General features: G+C 34.7%; 1 protein-coding gene and 1 long non-coding RNA gene across 4 annotated transcripts in view; one reads left to right on the top strand and one right to left on the bottom strand.

Moving 5' to 3' along the window:
* Positions 1 to 12,414: 12,414 nt before the first annotated feature.
* On the bottom strand, positions 12,415 to 19,613 carry LOC127164958 (uncharacterized). The gene is made up of 3 exons (XR_007827725.1): positions 19,496 to 19,613; positions 15,252 to 15,323; positions 12,415 to 12,781 (listed from the first exon to the last, which is right to left on the bottom strand). It is a non-coding gene; the product is annotated as an uncharacterized LOC127164958 (long non-coding RNA).
* A 58-nt stretch (positions 19,614 to 19,671) lies between these two features.
* edil3a (EGF-like repeats and discoidin I-like domains 3a) overlaps positions 19,672 to 22,762 on the top strand; it is a 197,681-nt gene continuing 194,590 nt past the window's right edge. The window contains exon 1 of one of the 3 annotated variants that reach the window (XM_051109149.1): positions 19,672 to 20,102. In XM_051109149.1, the coding sequence (XP_050965106.1) occupies positions 20,036 to 20,102 (67 nt within the window). In that variant the 5' untranslated portion in view covers positions 19,672 to 20,035. The remainder of the gene's footprint in view (positions 20,103 to 22,762) is intronic. The other 2 variants (XM_051109147.1, XM_051109150.1) reach the window with 2 other exon arrangements.

The following is a 22,762-nucleotide window of genomic DNA, read 5'->3' on the forward strand; positions in this document are numbered from 1 at the left end:
ATTTACTTAATAAACATAATAAGAGAGTGAAGTAGTTCTTCTTCTTCTTCTTCTTCTTCTTCTTCTTCTTCTTCTTCTTCTTCTTCTTCTTCTTCTTCTTCTTCTTCTTCATATTATTAAGTTGGTTTTTAGCTTTTGTAATCAACTGGTTTTAGATGCTAAATGAGCTAGTTTTAGCTGGGGTTTTTTTCTTGATAAATCAACTGGTTTTTATTTTATTTATTTATTTATTTATTTTTTGCTAAATTAGCTGGTTTTAGCTGGATTTTAGCTGGCTTTCGTAAATCAGCTGGTTTAGTTGGTTTTTAGCTGTTTTTGTTATTTTTTTGCTTTATGTTAGCAGTATGTTAATTCTTGGAAAAAAACATGCTAAATATATGATAGTCATGCTAGAAACATCCTAGCATATTGTTAATCATGCTAAGAACATGATATCAATATGCTATCAACCTGCTAATCATGGAATAAAATGCAAACAATGTGTTAACAATGTGTTAACAACATGCTAATCATGCTAAAACATGTTAGAAACATGTTAACAACGTGCTAAAAATTAATCTTTTTCCTCAGTCAGCTGGTTTTAGGTTGGTTTTTAGTTGTTTTTACTAAACGAGCTGGTTTTAGCTGTTTTTTTTTTTTCTTGCTAAATCAGCTGTTTTTATTTTATTTTGTTGTTGTTGTTTTTGCTGAATCAGCTGGTTTTAGTTGTTTTTTAGCTGGCTTTTCCTAAATCAGCTGGTTTTAGGTGGTTTTAGCTGTTTTTGCTAATTTCTTTATTCATGTACCTAGTGCAAAATAGATTTATTAAAGAAAATAGGGGTGAAATAGTAAATCTACAATAAAAATACACACCTGTGCACAAAATGTATGAACCTGGCAATAACACAGGCAAAATGATTTAAAAAAAAAAGATGTCCAAAAGGTTGCACAATGGTTAAAGACATTTAATGGGGAAATAAATGTTGCTGTTGAAGACTATGAATAGCATGTTCCAAATAAATAACAGTTTAAATAGTTTAATATATGGAGAAAAAAAAGTAATAGTAATATATATCTCTAGTAACCAGTCACATCCAAAAGGAATAGGAACAATATTTCAGAAAATGTATTTACTGTAATAAACATAATAAGAGAGTATTTTCTGGTTTTAGCTGTTTTTTTCTTGCTAAATCAGCTGTTTTTATTTTATTTTGTTGGTGGTGTTTTTGCTGAATCAGCTAGTTTTAGCTGTTTTTTTAGCTGGCTTTTCTTAATCAGCTGGTTTTAGGTTGTTTTAGCTGTTTTTGCTAAATTTTTTTATTCATGTACCTAGTGCAAAATAGATTTATTAAAGGAAATAGGGGTGTGATTGTTAAATTACAATAAAAATACACACCTGTGCAAAAATGTATGCACCTGGCAATAACACAGACAAAATGTAAAAAAAAAAAAAGATGTCCAAAAGGTTGCACAACGGTTAAAGACATCTAATAGACGCCTATTTGACATCTGAAGGAAATGTCCTATAGACGTATTGCAGATGAGCAAACACTCTAAAAAAATATACGTCTTCCAGATGTAAATGCAGATGTCAAATAGACGTCTCTGTGATGTATGTGTGTTATTGTTATTGTTGTTGTTGCTGCAGTTTATTATAATGATAATAATAATGATAATAATATATATATATATATATATATATATAAATCAGCTCAAAACAAAAAGAGGAGAAAAATCCTTTCCCCCCCTTTCACTCCCCCTCTCGTTACTAATGCTAGTAACCATAGAAACATAGAGCCTACTGGGACATAAATAAAATGGAAGGCAACCAAATTGTGATGGATAGTTTTGTACTTGTGCATTTATTTATCCATACGTTTCCATTCATTGAGTAAACAGTGATATGATGACTGCAGTGTATATTTGCCTTTGTGCTCCACAGCTCACACAAGCCCAGACACACAACTGAAAACACATACAGATCCACACGCATGCATGCCTATAATATGTCTATGCAATCACAACTCTCTGCAAACAAACACTTCTGATTCCTCACAATATTCTTAGTATCAGCCATGGAAATGCAACTGTTTCCATATTTGAAAATACGCTTTTTCACATAAAAGAATGAGGAAACTTCTGTCTGTCAGCAGAAACAGTCTCTCAAAGCATCTAGGAACTAGACAGGTTCACAAAGATCTATATACGACTTTTGTCTGTTGCTCTAAAGGCTGCCCTGACTTTAACCTTCATGCCTCACCTTATTGTTAACCTTTGGAATAAAAGCACCATAGAGTTGATCGAATCTGCCTTATTGACTTGTTGGGATGTAATATTGACTTGGTTCTATGATGCTTAAATGGCATACAACAGTGGTTACTTCATACTTTGATGACAAGCCACATCAGCAATTTATTCCTGCTGGTTTTCCTCACAGAGAAGGGTAAATATAGACCATGTTCACAGAAATTGACAGAGCATCATATTTAATGCTGAGACAGGGAATTGTTTCTTGCTTTGCCTTACAGTTGATCACTGGGTTGTAACAGCTGTTGCCCTTGGGGAACCACAGACACATAAGAACAACACAAGTACAATATAATAGGAGTGATGACTATTCCCAAAAGATGTGTAGTCCTAGCTAACAAAAGATGTGCTCTAAGAATGTTCTCATAGAGTTATAAAAACAATATTTCTTAATGGTCTCTGAACGCTTGAAACATCTAGATGGTAGTTCAGTTAACCTGTTGCCAAGAAGTACATTCCATAAATAATTTTTTTAAATAATGTTGAGAATATTAGGTAAAGTTAAATGAACGTCCAGCTAAAACATTTCTGGTTTGCATTTTTGTGCAAATGTTTTGAGACATTATTAGTTTGTGTAACATTTTTAAAAAATGTGTAAAAAAATATCCGACTTAAACATTTTAGGAAAATAGTCCAAGAACAATGTATACATGTCTTTTTTTCTTTTTTTCTGCTGTTTTCAGAACAAGTTTGTCTAACATTAAAAAAAGGTATCAGGTATACCCTGTGGTATAGGGACAAAATGTCCCCACAAAGATGGCAGAATCCAAAATCCTTGTCCTTGCAGGGACATTTTTAGACCCCATGAGCAAACAAGCTTATAAATAAATCTTTTTTTTTTTTTTTTTTTTAAAGCAGAAATTTTTGTGTTAGGAGTGGGTTTAGGGGTAAGGTTAAGGTAAGGGAATAGAAAATACAGTTTATACAGAAAAAAATCACTATGTATATGGGATGTCCCATGGAAACCCAACATGTGTGTTTTTGTAGAAGCTTACTGTTTTCAAGCATATTGTCTTTTTCCTGTCTTTTTGCATTTTCGAAGGATACACAACCTCACTGCTCATTCCTAATTGGAAAAGGTGAGGTGACAAAGTGAAGCTATTGCCAGTATAAATCATGCACATGTGGTACCCACATGTGGAGTCGTGATGTATTGAATCCAGTATGAGTCAACAGCAGCATCTCCGAAAACAAGCGCACTGTGGTTATATATTACAAAACCTTCAGACGGGCACATCTTGCTCTTAATATCACCAACCTTGTGGAGGAACAACAAAAGTCTTGAAAATCAAACCTTCAGACATTTTGATAAATGTTACAACACATTTCAATGTCAAGAATCAGACAGCTTTTCAGACAGGAATAAAACATACAAGACAAATGATTAGTGCATGCCTAGAGACAGTCGAGTTGTCTTGCCTATTGTTTTCTGCATTAATATAAGATAGCTGCATCCTTAAAGAATTCTTTCTTTGAAGAATTTCAATTACTGTATATCATGCTATAGATTACTAATGTATGATTTATGAGCTTAAAAATGTATTATTTATTTTAGTTTTAAAGAAAATGAAGTAGCCAGAAAAAAAGGCTCCGTGGTGGATATTGTACTACAAGATAAAGTTCAGGCTGACCAAGTTCAGTAAAGGTCAGGCTACAGAGACAAAACCCCACATCTGGTTGACATTAGGGAGACTGTACTATATGTGTTACTGTTTTGCAAGCATTAATTTACCTCAAACTATGATAAATCACTTTGCATTACTGTGTCCATGATAAATGTATAACTGAATAGCAATAAAAACATACTCAGTTCAGCCAAAAAATGAAAATTCTATTATTCGGTCATATCAGTACAAATCTCAGTGACCTTTTTTCTTATATGGAACAGAAACTAAGATATTTTAAAGAAGGAAATATTCGACTTTTAGTATATGGAGAGAGAGAGAGAGAGAGAGAGAGAGAGAGGGAGGAGAAAAAAAAAAAAACACTGAGATATTCCTAAAAAAAAATCTTCTTTTTATGTTCCACAAGAGAAAGTCAGTATAGTTTTATACCAACTTAAAAATTAAAATAAAACGTAATTCAAAAAATAATAATAATAACATTTAAAATGTAATCATATTATACTGTACTGTATAAAAATCATGACCACTGTACTGTAACGTCAACATTTCTTGTAAAGTGTTATAAAACATTGCTTTTTCAGTGTTTTTTTCTTCTTTTTTTTTTTGGCTTCAATAATTCATAACCACTAATTATTTATTAAGAACTGTTAAATATTAAGTGTAGGCCTGTTGCTGATTTTCATATGCATATTTTGCATATGTTTACATACAAAAGTCTTCAAATTTTTTAATGCTTTTGAAAGAATTACTTTGATATTTATATATATATATTAGGGCTGTCAAACCTTTTATCGCAATTAATCGCATTCAGGATAAAAGTTTGTTTACATACTATATGTGTGTGTACTGTGTATATTTATTATTTATATATAAATACATACACATTTTTATATATATTAAGGAAAAATATGTTAGATTTTTATATAAAATATTTATATATATTCTAAAGTATATACAAATAAAAATATATGTACATATAAATATTTTTCAAATATATACATGCATGTATGTTTATTTATATATACATAATAAATATACACAATACACACATATCGTATGTAAACATAAATTTTTATTTTGGATGTGATTAATTGCAATTAATCATTTGACAGCCCTAATATATATGAAGAGTTCAGATGCAAAACCAGCTAAATCCATCTGACGTCTTTCTTTAAAAAATGCATTTTTATCAGGCTCAGATGTATAGGTTTCTATGTAAGTACCGGTACTTCTGGTTGGGCTGAGGCTGTTATTTTAGCGAGTTTGAAGAAAAAGTATTTGATGGACGTATGTGTCGAGAGCATTCACTCAGTATCATTATCTCATTTTTGACCGAGATGGCTTTTATATATATATATATATATATATATATATATATATATATATATATTTGCTGTTAAATAATAAACGTACATATTACTTACAATATTTTTTTTCTTTATTACATCTGGTGTAATTATAACACATTTGATTTAGAATAATTAAGCCTGAATAAATATGCAACTCAAAATATTTTTGTTGTGAGTGTTTATGATCCCTAATGACAAACTGTTTTGTCAACAGCACCTGCAATTAGCAAGTATAAATGTGCTGTCATATTCAAGATGTTATTTATTAATACACTTGTACACAAGTCACCTATGATCTTTCCAGCTTTCACAAACCAAAGATATCTGAATTCTCCCAGGCTCAAAAACTTTGCCCAAGAGATCAAAGGTTTCCATGTGTTTTACTGGGTATTTCACCCCAATAAATACTCTTTAAATGCTTCAAACAGAAACAAAGATGAGGATAGCCTTTCAACATCTGCAGAAGTCCTCTTTGAATCAGATCTTAGAAATTCAACTTTTTTTTTTACACATATGTAAATATATATCTGAAGTCTTTTTTTTTGTGCTCTGGTATGAACTTTATGATTTAGAAAGATACAATGCAAGTTATTGCTTGTGACTTGTATACTGAAATACTGTTTTTCACACAAAATATTTGTAAACTACTGTGTGCTTTTACTCCAACAGAAGGGGCTACAGGAACGCGACCACCCTCCAAAACTGCTGAATGTGAGAACCGTGTCTTTGAGTCTGAGTGCAGCGGTTGTTTTTTTTGCTTACTCTCACACTATATTTGCATGTGATATTTACTCTCAAGTTGCACTAGACTGCTCAGATCGGAAAATTCTCATATTTACATGCTTTTGATTTCCTTCTTTTTCATATTTTGCTTGCTATTGATTAATATTACCATGTGAAAGAAAAACCCATCTATGAAGTTGTCTAACATGATAAATGGGGCCATGTTAGCATGAGAAATGGGAAATGCAAATGATTGATCTATTTAGTGTGCGAATATCTGGGTAGGGAAATACTATGTGTGCGTGTGGGGAATATCCATATCTTCCAAGACAGGAAATTCTGATCCCTCATGTGCCTTTGCCCAAGCAAGCATGTTACAACAGGGAATTAAATCTCAACACAGGCCACCTGGGTGTGAAACAATATAGTACATACAAGAGATAAACACGTCTCTTCTTTGAAATGGGAACGTAGGGTTTGAGGAGTTCAGAATTATTCATATTTGCCAGATGAAACAACAATCAAGTGTTTAAAGGAATAGTTCATCCAAAAAATTAAAATCCTGTCATTCATTACTCACCCTCATTTTCCAAATCCGTAAGACCTTCGTTCTTCTTTGGAACACAAATTAAGATATTTTTGATGAAATGCTAGAGCTTTCTGACTCTGCATAGAAATGTTCAAGGCCCAGAAAGGTAGTAAGGACATCGTTAAAAAAAGTCCCCGTGACATCAGTGGTTCAACCTTAATTTTATGAAGCTAACAGAATATATGGATAGATATATAATGGATAGATAGATGGATAAATTAATGAATAATGACATTTACAGGTTTGAAAACGTACTAGTAATTTTCTGTAAAGACATTATCCAGTAATATCCAGTAACCATTTTTTTAATCAGATTTTTTATTTCTTGTACACAGTGTATTGCAGAATAAATGTCAATGCAAAAATAAATATTAATATTTATATTTAAAAAAAATCACAGATGAGCATAACTAATATTTCATATGTCATAGCATCAGTTATTTTTATGATTTGTCCTAGCTTCTACTTGCCCGTATAAGCTGCAGGGACACCGACAGAACTTCTCCATTTCATTAATAGCAACATTGCTCTCACCTTGAAGAAATATGAGACAGGTGGTGATATATAGCTGTCAAAGCATTATATGACAGTCACTTTTATTGAAAGAACACATTAGGCTAGACACAGGACTGACGATAGAAAAGCACTATATAAATGAACTAATGAACATAAAACTTCAGGTAGCTCAGGGTCAAATGACCATTACAGTCTGAACTGATTTAAAGTGGAAGCGAAGCAGTCAGTTAAGTTTACATTATTTAGTAAAGTGACGTCCACTTTAATTAAAAATATATAACAAAGATGATTAATGCAACCAACATAGAAAACAGGATGTTTTGTTATGGTGCCACCATCTTGCAATGCCACAGCATGTGATGTCATGGGGTTAGTTCGCCATGGCCAGTATAGTAATTTAAGCATTTCTTTACATTTTGAACACACAAATGCTATTTTAACACACATATTCTGGTTTACACCATAATTTGGATGAATATTCAACATCACACTGTCTATATGCTGAGTTTTGATCATGATATCCATTGTTTGCATAATCTGAGGGGTAACATGTTGTAAACAAACAACGCTTCATACAATATCATTCATGTTACATTGTATTATGTCAGACCATTCAGACATGTTTGCATTACACTGACTTGTTCACCAGTTGTACGTAACATATTTTATGTTCACCTGTGAATACAGTTAGCTTTCCTGCTGTTAACTCATCACCTATCTGAATGATCGGGCCAGTGCTAGTTCCTCTTTCTTCCCCTTTAGTGTCACTTTTGGACGTGCAGGGCCCTCTGTTGATTTCAGTTGTTTGCCTTAATTTAATGGTTTGCATGCATTTGTAAAAAATATAAATTATTTTAAATAAATTTATACTTTCATTGGAGCACCTAAACTCACCCCTACCCTACCCTAAACTTACCCACACTGTAAAAAACAATTTGTTGAGCCAACTTAAAATAATTTGTAACCTGGCTGCCTTAAAATTTTAAGTTCAGTCAACTCAAAAAAAAGTTTATTCAACTTGAAATGTTAAATTATACTAAGTGACAACTTAGATATTTGAGTTAAATCAGCTTAAAATTTTAAGGCAGCTGGGTAACTTATACATCTGTTAAGTTTAGCAAACACAAATATCTAAGTTGTTCCTTAGTACAACTTAACATTTCAAGTTGACTAAACTTATTTTAGTTGACTGAACTTAAAATTTTAAGGCAGCAGGGTAACAAATTATTTTAAGCTGACTCAACAAATTATGTTTTTTATTTTTTACAGTGAATAAAAAAAACACATAACAGGCAAATATAAGTACAGTCATAGGTATTTATTGCAGAAACTGACCATAAACAAGCAGTATAAAAGCATTACAAACAAGTCATTTTGCATTCCGTGTATTCTGAAGCCATACGATATCTTTTTGTGAAGAAAAGAGTAAAACATAAGGTATAATCAGAGAATTTCTTACTATAGGGAGATAAGAGGGTCTGTATTACTTACTACTGGAGAAAGCGTAACGGCTAACTTGGATCACGTGTTCCTTAATAATCAATCACATTACAGCTTTGACGTCATTTGCCCTGTGTTCCATTCGGAAGGGCTCATCCCTATGCCCTTATCCCTTCAAAGTGTTTTACACTCCGGAGTGAGAGCATCGAAGGGTTAAAGGGTGTAGGGGACCAAACAACTGTTTCTTGAAGTGCCCTTCTGCGTCATCATCCCGTAACCACACGGAGGCGCCGTCATCATTGAAGGAATCAGTGCAAAGGATCATGGGGGCCCGAAGTGTCCATCAGTTGTACCCTTCGAAATCCCTCATTCTGAAGGGCCCTTTGAAGTGGCCAGGTTTGAGCACTTCGGTTTGGAATGACCCTTCAATATGATGGCCATCATTGTTTTCACTCTGAAGTGCCCTTCGGAGGGCGATATTTCCCGTTTGGAATGCACCGTGAATTTCAGTCAGAGGATACCATAGAAATGAATTATAAATGCCATAAACTGAATCCCACCTGTCGCGAAAAGTCAGTGACTTCTCTTATAAAATGGCATTTTTAAACTAAACTAGTTTAAAACTAAAAATAGTTCAATCCAGAAGTATTGTTTAGTGTAAAACATGTTGAAGATTAGCAGATAGGCTGTCGATTCATTAAATGATAAGCCGTTTCCTCCACAAAACTGTCTATTCAGCATAGTGAAGCCTCTCTTCCATTGACATCCATTCAAAGAAAACGGCCTCTGGTCTTCTTTCCCATGTACTGCCAGACTGGAAGTGTACTGCCAGACCGGTACTGCCAGACCGGTAGTTGCAGGCTTGCCTCCTAGTGGCTAAAAATGATCTCGCTCCGTTAACGCACTCACATCTCATTCAGAAGATACTCCTGAGCATCAGCATGACGCAATCAGTCACGAGACACACAAGAGCCAATGGCATTTCACAACCAACTCTGACGTAACGCTTCTTCTGGCGCCATTTTTTAAATTTACGCAGAGTTTTACGGCAGACAGAGATGGCGATCACGTCTCACAGATCAAACATGTTGGCTTCGGAAGACTTGGAATATTAACACTTTTTTAAAAATAAATTATGACTGTAGCTGTATCTGCCTGTTATATCTTGCGTTTTATTGACAAATGGTAGGTTTAGGGGTTGGGGTTGGGTCACGTGCTCGTAAATGTGTAAATAATGTAATGTAAATACTGTTGTGACTGTTTACATTGAAAAATCACACCACAACATACATGCAATAATGGCAATATTATTACCCAATATATAATTTAATCATGATGATAAAATTCCCAGTGCCTTTTGCATCAGCACCAGAAACCAAGCGTTTCTTATTTAAAGGAATGAAGGACCCTGCACAACGAAAAATGACGCGAAAGGGGTACCCTGTGCGTCAAAAAGGGCCAAAGGGCCCTGACCAAGCGTCAATATGTGACGAGTTACTCACGCGTTGTGATAGACACGAAAGCCACAGCTCGGCTTGGACAGCAGGAGAGTACCAAATTGAGCTTTCTTTCACATCTTCACCAGCAAATGCACACAAGACTATGTCTGAATGTCTTGAGGAGTATCTACGTAAAAGCATATTGTTTCCAATCTGCACTTTACCCCAAACCAGCAGGTTCTGCAAATTTCTGCAAAATACTGAGAAAAAGTGGAAGTTGTTTTTCTAAATAATGTAAACTTGACTGACTGCCTCATTTCCACTTCAAGCAGCAGGAAGATGTGCGTGCTTGAGTTTCACCACATCCGTGTTAAACGCAAGGACAAAAAAATCAAAGTGCAAGGGAATGATACTTAACCGATACGCTAATTTACAGAAAAAAAGAGAAGGAAGAAAGGAAGAAAGGAAAGGAAAGGAAACCAACAAGAAAGAAACAGTCAGTATATCACTTCTATCTCCCAACCCTGATAAACATTACGCAATCTAGTCTCTTGAGTCTTTCCAATTGCATGGGTACTATAGTTCATGAGAGCTGCTGACCTGTGCTGTAACCTTCCAGTGAAGACACAATTATCACCTAGCCAGAGGCAGAGAAATGGATTGATCTGGCTGTAGTTAACTGTAATTCATTGGCCTCTGTCTACATTAAGAGTCCTGTGGGGAGGATTAATGTGGCAGAGGACCTGATAAACCAACCTAGTTCTCTAATAATGTCCCAGCTCTCCTGTTGTGTGCAGAGTTGAACTGTTTGCGCTTGGGATAAAAGCATTGAAAACACACATTCAATCTTAATATAGAAGTCTGACTTCTGGATTTTTTCTTATCTAGAACAATGTTCAAACAGACCTTAGTGCTCCAGTAACCCCTCAGGACATTTGATTCAATATAACATTGATTTGAATGCGTAGTTGATCTCTTTTAAAAGAAGTGATCATTTGGTTATTACTGAAGTATGGAAGATTAAGATTATGTTTAAAGGATTATGATTTGTTTTCTTTCTGTTTGCTGGCCCATGAAATCAAGCGGGAAGCTTGTGCAGTCTTTGATTTTGGATTCTGGAGGAGACGGCCTCAATTAGAGCGTGACATCTGAAATATGTTGTCAGAATTAATAAACGCAATTAGGTCTTATTGTTCAGTGAAGTGCATAAATTACAGTGTGTGGGTAAACTCTGAAAGTGAAGTATAATGTTTTAAAACATATTGTAGATTTCAACAGAAGGTTGAACTATTAATAAACTATGGTTTCTAAAAGTTATTCTGATTTGTGGTGTTTATCACTGTGGCATTTATACTATACAGCAAAGCTATCTATCTAACTTTAAAACGATCTTTATTTTATCTTTTATTTTATTTTATTTTATTTTATTTTATTTTATTTTATTTTATTTTATTTTATTTTATTTTATTTTATTTTATTTTATTTTAATAAATTCAGAAGGCCAGGTATTTATCTGTGATAAGCAACACTCAGGAGAGTTCAAACAGTTTTTTTTTTTTTTATTGAGCAAGTAAAGACATTTATAACGTTACAAAATTAAAAATATTGTCCCTTTGAAGCACAAGTGTTTTCAACATTGATAAAATTCAGCATATTACAATAATGAAGGATCATGTTACACTGCAGACTGCACTATGGCTGCTGAAAATTTAGCTTTGCCTCACAGCAATAAATTAAGTTTTAAAATATATTAAAAATGATTTTAAAAGAATATTTTACAATATTAGTGTTGACATTTTTGATCAAATAAATGCAGCAATGTGGGCATAAGACACTTCTTTCTAAAACATCAAAAATAATAAAATAAAATAAAATAAAATAAATCTTCTACACCAAACCTTTTTAATGATAATGTATATTAATTAATATACATAATTTCACAAGTCGATTAAGATGTCTTCGTCCACGTAAAACCAATGCTTTAAACCTTCTTAGGGCAAAGCATGTCATTTGTGAGCAGAAATTTTAAACATCAAACCGGTAGTTAAGCTTTTTTTTTTTTTTTTTTTTTTTTTTTGTATTTATTTATTTTTTGTTTCAAGCTGGTCAAGCAGTGCTTTGATAGCAACACAGAGCTACAGTTAAGACTTATTGACAGAATCAGTCTTCTGCTGTCCTGAAAAGACAAAACACAGTAACTATGCCAACAATGAAAGTGATAAAATTGCCATTCATGTCAATTCACACTCCATTTTCTCTGAATCTGAGCTTACTTGAACTAAACCTGTCTGTCACAGGATAGATTATAGTCTTGAAGACACAATTTCAGTCAATCCAATTTTGACAAAATGAATAGAGCTAGTTATTGCGTTGTACCTTTGCATGACTGACCGTATAGTTGTCTATATATTAAGATGTGGTAGAAAAAAGTATTGTAATATTGACAGAAAAAAAAAAAATGGCATGCTTCACTTTTATCAGCAGCATTCTCAAAAGTGAGAACTCCAACACCACAGCATGTGTCTCTAATGAAATTCCTGTAATACCAGATAAAAGTGTCACCGCTTTGTTTTGTTTTGTCATGTTTGTGACTCCGGTCGAGGTGAGAAAATGCCAAGAAGGAGTCAGATGATATGCTCATAATTCATGACACTGCACAGTAAATCTGGTGCAGGTGTGGCTTATTGATCTCCCAAGAGAAATATAGTCCCACCACTCTGTTTCTCTTCTGCTGATATACGGCCACACTGACATTGTAAATGAGTCTCAGGGCCGTCCGTGGAGGTTTGAACAAAGGGCAGCATTTGAGGCTACCTGGCGTAAGAAAGAAGAGTTATCAAAACGTGCTGAAAATCCTTTATTTCCGAGCAGACTCCACTACAGATTGCTGGTCATACACATTAGCAGAGAAAAGAAAAGAAAGAAGGGAAGAGAAAGGAAAAAGGGAGGAAGAAAGAAAGAATGTTACATAGGAAGCAGCTGCAGAAAGAGATCAGTGTAAACAGGCCAAGATGATGTGCAGAGAAGCAATGATGTGATGTTTTTTTCCTTCAACACAGAGTAAACAGAGTAGATTGGGGAGAACTTAGGCGAAGGTGTGTGGGTGGATGAATCCAGCGAGTCCAATAAAGAAACACATCGACTGGTGTTTCTCCAGGGGAGCTCCTATGTCTCTGTGTAACTGAGGGAAATATTACACATGCCTTCAGTGTACACCACAGCTCCTTATGTGTTAAATTACAATATCATGGTGACACATTATACTTCTGTGTTTGTTTTAGTGTTTATCATGGGTAAGATTGGTATTATGCATGTGTTGATATGTAGGAAAAGCATTTAAATATTTTTAGTTGTATTTATCGAGCTTACTGACAAAGGCATTGCATGTAAAGATGCTTATGGGTGCGTTGGGTTTATAATTGCATCTTTAACTGAACTGCGGCATGGAGTTTTGCCCATCTTTTCAGCATGGTGAAAAGAGCAATATTTCTGTTCTTATATTTTAGACAATGCAAAAAATGCATTAGGATTGACAAAAGTGTTAGTTCTTGGAAACTGATGTGCTGGAATGAGCCTTGAAAAATTTGTTTTTTATTGTACCTAACCATGAATCAATCCTCATTCTTCATTTTAATAAAAGCAGTGGTTCACAATTTTTCTTCTCAGGATCCAGATTTTACATCTAGCAATGATGTGACAACACAGTACCAAACGTAACCTATTTTTTTAAGCAGGCTATATCATATTTTGGTAACACTTTACAATAAGGTTCATTAGATAATATGACTTAACTACATTAGTTAATAGCAATATTTCTACAGCATTTATTAATCTTAGTTAATGATAATTTTAGCATTTACTAATGTATTATTAAAATTAAAAATTGTGCTTGTTAACATTAGTTATTACAGTATTAGTTTTTGTATTAACATTAACAAAGACTAGTAAATAGTGTAATAAATGTATTGCACATTGTTCATTCATGTTAGTTAATACATTAACCAATGTTAACAAATGTCACCTTATTGTAAAGTGTTACCCATATATATATATATATATATATATTTTTTTTTTTTTTTTTTTACCTTGCTTTGTTAATGTTTTTGGAGGACTGCAACCCAGGCTCTTTGGAAAATCATACCTGTGACGGCACTTCTGTAAAATTATATTGCATTGCTTCTTGCACATTTGACAGCACTTTTGAAGTGAAAAGTGGTGATAAAAGTGCCTTCAGTTTTATCTAAAACAGATGAATCTGGTTTTATCATTTGGGTTTTGTAGTTTGGAAACAAAATGTCTTGTTAGTGGTATTATAAGTACAAATACTTTAAGTACAATGTTGTACCAGGTGACCTTCCGAGCAAGTTTACTACATCAGAAAAGCCATGCATATGGAGTTAGTCTTGTGATGAAAATATCAAAATGTATTATTTTATGAATCATGCACTATGGTAAAAGTGTTTTAAGATCATGATATAGAATCATGCAAGGAACCATGCAAAAACAAGTCTTTATTAAATAAGAATGTGCCCCCATAATCGTACTTTGTGTGACAATATACTGTAAAAGTTGTTGGTGTCTTACTGCAACTGGTGTTCATTTTAAACAGAAATTACAGTGAATTGTATTTAGGTACTTTTTTAAAGTTTTGATTTTGCAAAAATGTAGTTGTTTTTTCAAAGAGTGTATAGCTGCATGTAAGCTGACACAAAAAATCTGATTTTTTGCTCACATCTGACACAGATCGGGAATTTGTTGCACACGTGTAAACACAAAATCTGCATGAGAGCTGTTTTTTTCGCATTTGACCTGGCCCACTTCCAAATGTGGATTTTAATCGGATACACACCCAAATTCTAGACATCCGACCTACGTCTAAACACACATATCCGATTCCCCTCAGAACTCTCAATGCGAGGGCAACACATTGGCCCATAAAGATAGCGTTTTAATGTCAGTGTGATGTATGCATCACATTTTATTGAGATGGAAACTTTAATTGCACATTTAGGAGCTGGTTTTCAACCCCTGCCCTGTGAATTTTATAAATAGTTACAACAGCTTCACTACTAAAAGCTAAAATTATATTTCTCAGCAATGAGGTGAGAACTCAACAGTTTTCGTAATTAAACCAACAAGCCCTACTTGTTTGCAAGCTTCACACTTGCTTGCATGTTTTCTGTCTCTAGTTAATTTATTTGAATTAATTTAAATAAATATCATTTTGGTGCTACTTTATTTCACTAAAGTTCAATCTATATCTGTACATAAAATAACAAATTACCGTTATTTTCTGGTCTTGATCCATTCAGTCAGATTTTGTGCTGCAAAACAACCATGACAGCTGTTGTCCATGCTGAAAAATAATAATTGAAATTTATATAAATAGCTTTACTAACACGGCCATTAAAAACCTGAGTTTCTACCACGTGCATAGTAAAGCAATCACTGACAATCATTTTGGGCGGGAATTATTGTAGACACATATCGGATATCGGTCGTGTCTAAAATGAATGTAAACAGGTGGGTCAAAAGATCAGATTTGTGCATTGAGAATTGCAGTGTAAATCCCACCTGTATGACAGATGAATTTTCACCAAAATACAGTCGACTTTCTTTGGATGTATGGCATCTGACATCATCAACAAATGAAATGACTAGTGTTTTCTTCTTTTCTTGTAAAAATTGATCAGTTTGTTTTGCTCTCATACGCAACATGTAGTTACTTGCATTTTATTATTTGCATTTAGCATTATTTTTCCCCTGCTCTATGCAACTCTATCAGAAAAGACATGAAACCCATTTTTGGGTCGCAACCCACCGGTTAAGAATCCTACAGCAACATCAAACAATGCATTATTCTATTACGGAAAATAGCTGTCTTGCTTGTTATCTAGCAAATGTTCTCAAAATAATGGGCATCGGATGTTTGCTACAGAGAGCAAAGTAAAAAAAAAAAAAGAATGGAAAAAATCATAGGCAGCAGAGAACTTTAAAGAATGCAACAGGGTGAGAGTATTACTACAACATTATGACTCCATTCATGTCAGGTCATGTCCTCTGCTCTTCGAATGCGTATATATACAGTATATAAGAATAATTTTCTATTGTATTTGCAGATTTACAGGACATCATTTGCCACTATGTGCTTGAAGAATGAGGACAAAGTAGAACATTCCAGTTTCCAGTAGCTCTACAGTAAGCAGGAAAACCACATGGATTCCAGTCGTCTATGTTTTTTGGCTTGTTTAAATGGGGGATGATATAACCTCTGCTCCGTCTATTGGGGACACAAAGTAGAACAACATTTTTCATTCAACGGTTCAGTGTCCGACAGCCAGCAAACTAATAGAAATGCATCACGGGACCAGCAGTCAGCGAAAATCAAACAAATATGACTTTCAAGCACAGTTAAAATTGAAAGTGCAGATTGCTCTTAATTTAGGCCAAGTGCTTCACAAAACTTCCACAGGGTTCTTTGGCGTGATGCATCAGAGGAACAGATGGAGAACACAGCACAGTGGCAGAGCAAAGTTATTATGGTCTCACACATTTACGGAAAAAGAAAAAAAAAAAAAAACCCTCACTGCAACATAATAGAGTCTTTGCCGGATCCGCTTTCCCAAGCCTGTGGAAACACTGATGCAAATGTGTATTTTAAAGATCATGATTCGCAGAGAGTTTTGAGCGTTTCCCCTTTGAAGCAGGAGCTCTGGGGCTTTTGGGAGGGTATTGCACTTCTGTGTCCCACTGCTGTTCAGGAAGACAAAAGTAATATTCTCTGGTGAATTAATGCAGTGTCTCTAATTCTGTCTTCCCTGCCTCTCCTCTTTTAGTGCCGTGGGGTTTGAAAGAGCGAATAGAGTAATGAACATGGAAAAAGAGCGACTACTGCCAAAATTCAAAAACACGAAGCTGAAGGATGGATGCAAGGCAAGAAAAAACATTGAAAAGACTATTCAAATCCCCTACTTCTAGAAGTGGACTCAAAGGATTAAAACAAATCTCTCAAGTAATGCTTAAGAGGGTTCTTTAATGCATTCAACTAAATTGACAACAATAAGCATCCACAGGTATATAGTGGTATATACGTTATAGACGTAAAATATAACATTTCAGTTATAAGGCTACTGCATGTCTTCGTATTTTTTAATATTTGACAGTATGCTGTATAGGCAAAAGACGCTGAAGAATCCAGCAATTTGCTATTATTCATAAAACCACAGGAAGTGTCGCTTTAAAGGAATATTGCATGCTCAATACAAGAAAAACTCCAACAACAGTTGTATTTATTTACTAATATAAAAAGGAGCAAAAATCAAGGTGAAGCACATTCATTAGAAATAAATGAGGAACCAGTTTATTAATTAATTCTTCTGTTAAAAAGATAATTTAAAAAATGCATTAAATTAGATACTGCATACATTTTTACAGCACTTTTAGAGCTTGAGAAGTTACATTGTCATGGCAATAAATAAGATAAATGTATATCACTTTTCCTTTTTTCCCCTGCTATTTTAACTTTTAGCATTAATGTTTTAGTTTTTTTTAGTTAAGACAAGTGGAAATTTATTTGAGTTTAACTTAACCTTGAACAATGTTTGAACTATTTTGTCAGGAGAGACACCTCTTTTGTAGGTGATATGAATCTTGATGTAAGGTAAATATTATACCTTGTTGCAGCTCAATAATTCATATTCCTGCATCCTTGCATGACCATATGGCCCCGTTATTCTGTTTTGCACAGGGTTACAGCAGTAGAGCACTATACTGTAAATGCATTCAGCATAAACATGTCTTATTCATAGATACAGCCTGAAAGTATGCATAGAGGTGTCCCTTAAGTTATGAGCTATTATTTTTCACACGTTACATACAGGAAGAGCAATAAGCCTCTGAAGTACTCCTTAGAGGATTAGGAAAGGGTTTAGCAATTTTTGGATGCCTGTAACCAGCTGTGTCTGATGTGATGTGTATGGAGATGCTCCACTTTATTGTGTGTAATTAATTAAATGTCATATCAAATCTCCAGAGACTGGCAGTTAAATGTGCAGGCCATGTCCGATAAGTATTCACACCAAACTTCATCCACAACTGAAGCAGCCAGCATAAAGATTTAGCTCCTTTTTAGACTAATGAGGGGTATAATGTGGTGTGTTAAATTGACAGCTCAGGTTTGCTTTAAATTGTTTTATATTTTAATGTGGGATTAAAGTACTCCACAGTCTGTCAATGGCTCAAGTATTCAAAGAGATACTGCACAAATTTGCATGTCCATTAAATTAATGGAATTACTAAGTGCAATAAGTACTTATCCCTTAAAATAGAGATTACTACTAGAATAGCATAAGGATTTGTATAGGGGAGACGGCAGTGCGTTGTAACACCATAATCTTTTCTGTTTTTCTGCTGGATGAGCGGACAGGAGGTTTGGTTCCAGTGTACTTTTACAGGACCCACAAAGATTGCACAAAATGGGACTTTGTATAAGCTTTATGAGAGAGACTAAGACACACATATAGATGGCATAGTATTTTTCTTTCTAAATCTCTTTCTTTTTTCTTTCTTTCTTTCTTTGCCCTGCTGACATTTTATTTTTAGCAATATATTTTTTACTATATATATATATATATATATATATATAAACATTCACTGATACTCCAGAAGGAAACACAATGCATTAAGAGCCGGGGGTGAAAACTTTTTGAATGTGAAGATCAAGGAAAATTGTACTTAATTTGCCTTCTGGGAAACATGCGAGTATCTTCTGTTGCTTCCAAAGGGTAGTACTAAATTTTAACAAAATAAGAAGAATTTGGACATCATCTTGTTCAAAGTTTTCAAGGGTTCCCAAACTTTTGAAGGGGGTTTATTTTAATTTCAGTTTTTTTTTTTTTTTTTTTTTGTCTTGTGGACTATATGTAAACCTCTATGTAAAGTTTCTTACTCAGGACAGTACTAAATAAAAATAATAATAATAATAATAATTTGCATTTTGTATGATCTCTCCTATTTTGTTTAAATTATTCTATTTTCACAGATTCTGCAGGGGTTCCTAAACTTTTGCATGCCACTGTAATGACCTTTTTTTATTTAAATAAATAAATAAATATGTTTTTGCTTAGTTCCATGAACTGTACAAAAACAAGCATTTTTGATGCTTTTGTTTTGAATTGTTAACCTTTATATGTATTTCAAGTTATATTTTCTGTTTCAGTTAACACATCTACCATTTGTTTAGCTATACTTTGAAATTAAACTGTTTACAATGAAATTAATGTTGCTTTGGGTTGTTGTGGTGAACACGAATGAATGTATAAAATTAAAAGGTTTTAACTGTTGGAAGACAACTCACCCAGTTAGTGAACGCGGGTTATAACACAGGTACTCGTTGTACTTTATTTTAATTTGTAGCAGACAAATATGGGAAGATCACATCAAAGTTTTAGATAAATAGCGCACGTTAAGCACAAACTGTTAGCTACAGAAATCCCCGGTCTCCCCTACATGGCCATCCCACTATCTCACCTGCAGAGAGTGAAGAGAGAGTGTGTGATAAATCTGTGATCGGAAGGGAGGTCAGAACAGTTAAGCCGCTGTACCTGTTCTACATCAGAGCAAAAAGAGCGTCTTTCCCAGGGCGAAGTGAAATACACTGACAGTGTCCCACCCATTTGGAATCAGCCGTTCGTTCTGTGTATTGGAGGCTCCAGGGCTGCTGGGGAGGAGCGAGGCTCGTCTTTATCAGTAAGACAGCGCCGCTGCTCGAGCGCTACACTGACCGTCTGCCGCGCGCAATCACCGTTTGATCGGGACCCGCGCGGAGTCTCTCCGTTATCTCGCCGCGCGCCACTGCAGCAGAAGGGCAAGAGGAACTCCTGAGAGGATCACTTATTTCATCTACGCTGACCCTTGCTGGGAGAAAAAAAACACACGGACTTAACTGACACCTGTCCTGGGAGATACTTAGTCGAAGACCTTTGCGTGTAACTCAGTGGAAGACAGAAGTTTTAACCGTCGGTGCCGTTGAACGCTTGTAACCTTGGAACTCGTAGCTGCTGTTCGGTGATGATGGGACCGTTGCTCGTCTCCATCGCCCTCTGCGTGCACCTCGCTGTCCCGCATCTCGTCAAAGGTGAGTGGCAGAGCGCAGAATCTCTGTTTTTGTGAATGCTGTTGTTTAACTTTCAATTCCAGCAGGACAGGGAGACAAAACTAGAACTGTTACAATTAGGCACGTCACAGAATGACCTTAAAAGGCTCGTTTATAACAAAATGTTTGTTGTGCGACTCATCATGTCCCGAAATTAACCTCAGAACGCATGATTAGTTTGCAGCAACTATATCTGAGCACAAGTCAGTTGCGGATATTTGAAATGCCATTCATTATACATCATGCTGTTTTTGTTGGTCAAGTGAAGGTAGTAGGGAAGACATTATTTACACGCTATCCCATTGACAGGCTGCTACGGCTTTCCTGATCACACTCCCACGGTTTTTACATCGATGGCAAGCTGTTTTAACATTTAACCTGTAAAACGGACAAGTATCTGTTTTATTGTACTATTTCTTAGGATTTATGTTCTAGTAATCCAGTAGTGACTAGTAGCTATCTTCTTCATGTTCACCAACTATTCTTTAGATATTTGCTAGTATAGCCTAGTTAACAGTGGCTAAATGAATAGATACTAGTCATGTTTATTTAACAGTCTACATATTAGAACTTCATTTATTAAATCATTTAATCAACCAACCAATCGATTCAGTTTATTTATGAAGCACAAATAAACAAAAGTGCTTATTCATTTTCTGCAAGTCATTATCCAAATAGTTACTTGTGTCTGTCCCAGCTTTGTTTTTGTATGTTAATGAGACATTAGTATGTAAATACTTGCATGCCTTGGGAATACTTAACTGTAAATGTCAAACTGAAATAGGTACCAGCAACAGATGGAGTACATACTAGTATGTGAATATTTAATATCTGAATAACAGATAACCATTGAATTAACGCCCCACAAAAAAATTGTTACTGGTTGACAATGGAACAGTAATCTGATTAATAGGTACTTCTAAACAAAAAAAAGTCAGTAATGGATTGCTTAAAATTAGCGATGCACCAATATGAAATTTCTCAACCGATTCCGATTATTCAGAACCGATAGTTCGGTTTTCTTAAGGAAAATAAAAATCTCTCCCAAATAATGCTGCAGGATAAAAACTTTAGGTTAAAATGAACAACAGTCAACAAAATGAGCAATGATCAATAATAATAATAATAATAATAATAATAATAATAATAAAAATAGGTTGAAACACTGATTAAACGATTATGAGACATGATACATTCCGGTAAGTTGTACTGTATATTTCAACATACCTTCTGATGTTCATCCATGCTTATTTAATGCTACAACTTGCATTAAAGTGGAAGAGACTCACGCTCTGCACTGCTGTTTGAACTGAAGCTGCTACAGCGATCTGTCATGGCACATTTAAGAGGGTCAAAACGGATTTATTGTTTGAATTTTGTCATAAAATGTACAATATTTGAAATCAGAAGTATTCTTATCAGAAGTAACAAAGCTCAAAGCTCTTATGCATTATAAATGTTTTGAGGAATAAATGTTAAAATAGCTTGCCACATTACATCAGCATTTTAAGACATAGGAGGAGACTGACCAGTTGTCATGCTGGATGGACTTGGGATCCATTTACCAGAGCTCAGTGGATGTTACTCCTTGTTCTCATCGATCTCCAATCCCTGCCAATGTTATCTTCTATAGTAGACACATGAGTGATTTGCATCCGTTTGGATTCAAATGCTGTCATTGCATTAGAAGAGTGGACAGGTTTCCTGTCTGATTTGTTTATACAGAGATTCAAATCAATTGGATTTTTATCTTCAAAGTTGTTCATAGAGCAGTCACAAGTGCTGGATAACATCGTAAAGATAATGTTCAATGCTGTCATGGTCCAAGGCACATATAAAAAAAATAGTGTTTTGACAAAATTTGGGTTAGGTACTGTGACGTGTGATTTTGTATATTCATATCAACATTCTGACTCTCGTTAGTAAAAACACAAGCCACCTTATGCATCTGGCATAAATGCAGGAAAATCTTTTTGCTAAGAAGTTGCTCTTTCATAGCTTGACGGACACTGTGGAAGTCTCAGTTTCTTGGCAAATCTAAGTACAGTTTGAGACACTGCGATCTCTTCTAAAACCCTAGAGGAAATACTTTGGAGATTACTGGGGTTGTTTCCTTCCTGAGAAAACCTGAGAAGCAAAATTCTCAAATGTGCTCTGTATTTAATCTCATTGCAGTCTAGGAGAAACAGTTCTTATATGTGTTTTTTGGTCCCCGAGAGGATGAACCTGTTTTCTGAAAGCGTCTTCTTGAGGCTGCAAGAGCACTGAAGTTATATAGCAATGATGGAGCATAATTTAAGTGTTCCTCAAAGGCAGAAGATATCGCTTTCTAAGTTTGGATGCTGCTCAAAAGAATGAAGTATAGATGCATCAGTCCAAATATTCTTCAGCAGACAGTTAAGTTCCTGAATATGAGTGCAAATAATATTTGAACACAGGTTGAATGCTTGTGTCCTTGTTTGTAGTTTCCCAGTCTTCTCAGCTTCACAGGTCTGTGATTTTAAGTGTGCTTCCTAGCTGTGCTAGGAGCTATAATTGCAACTGAGCATGGCCTCAGAGCCTCCTGGTGTCAACTGTGCTTCTGCAGCTTGGAGCTGCAGCTTCCTCCTTGAATAATGGATTCTTAGCTACAATACCTCACG

This window comes from Labeo rohita, chromosome 5 (assembly GCF_022985175.1).
Source record: "Labeo rohita strain BAU-BD-2019 chromosome 5, IGBB_LRoh.1.0, whole genome shotgun sequence".
In the NCBI taxonomy this organism is placed as follows: Eukaryota; Metazoa; Chordata; class Actinopteri; order Cypriniformes; family Cyprinidae; genus Labeo; species Labeo rohita.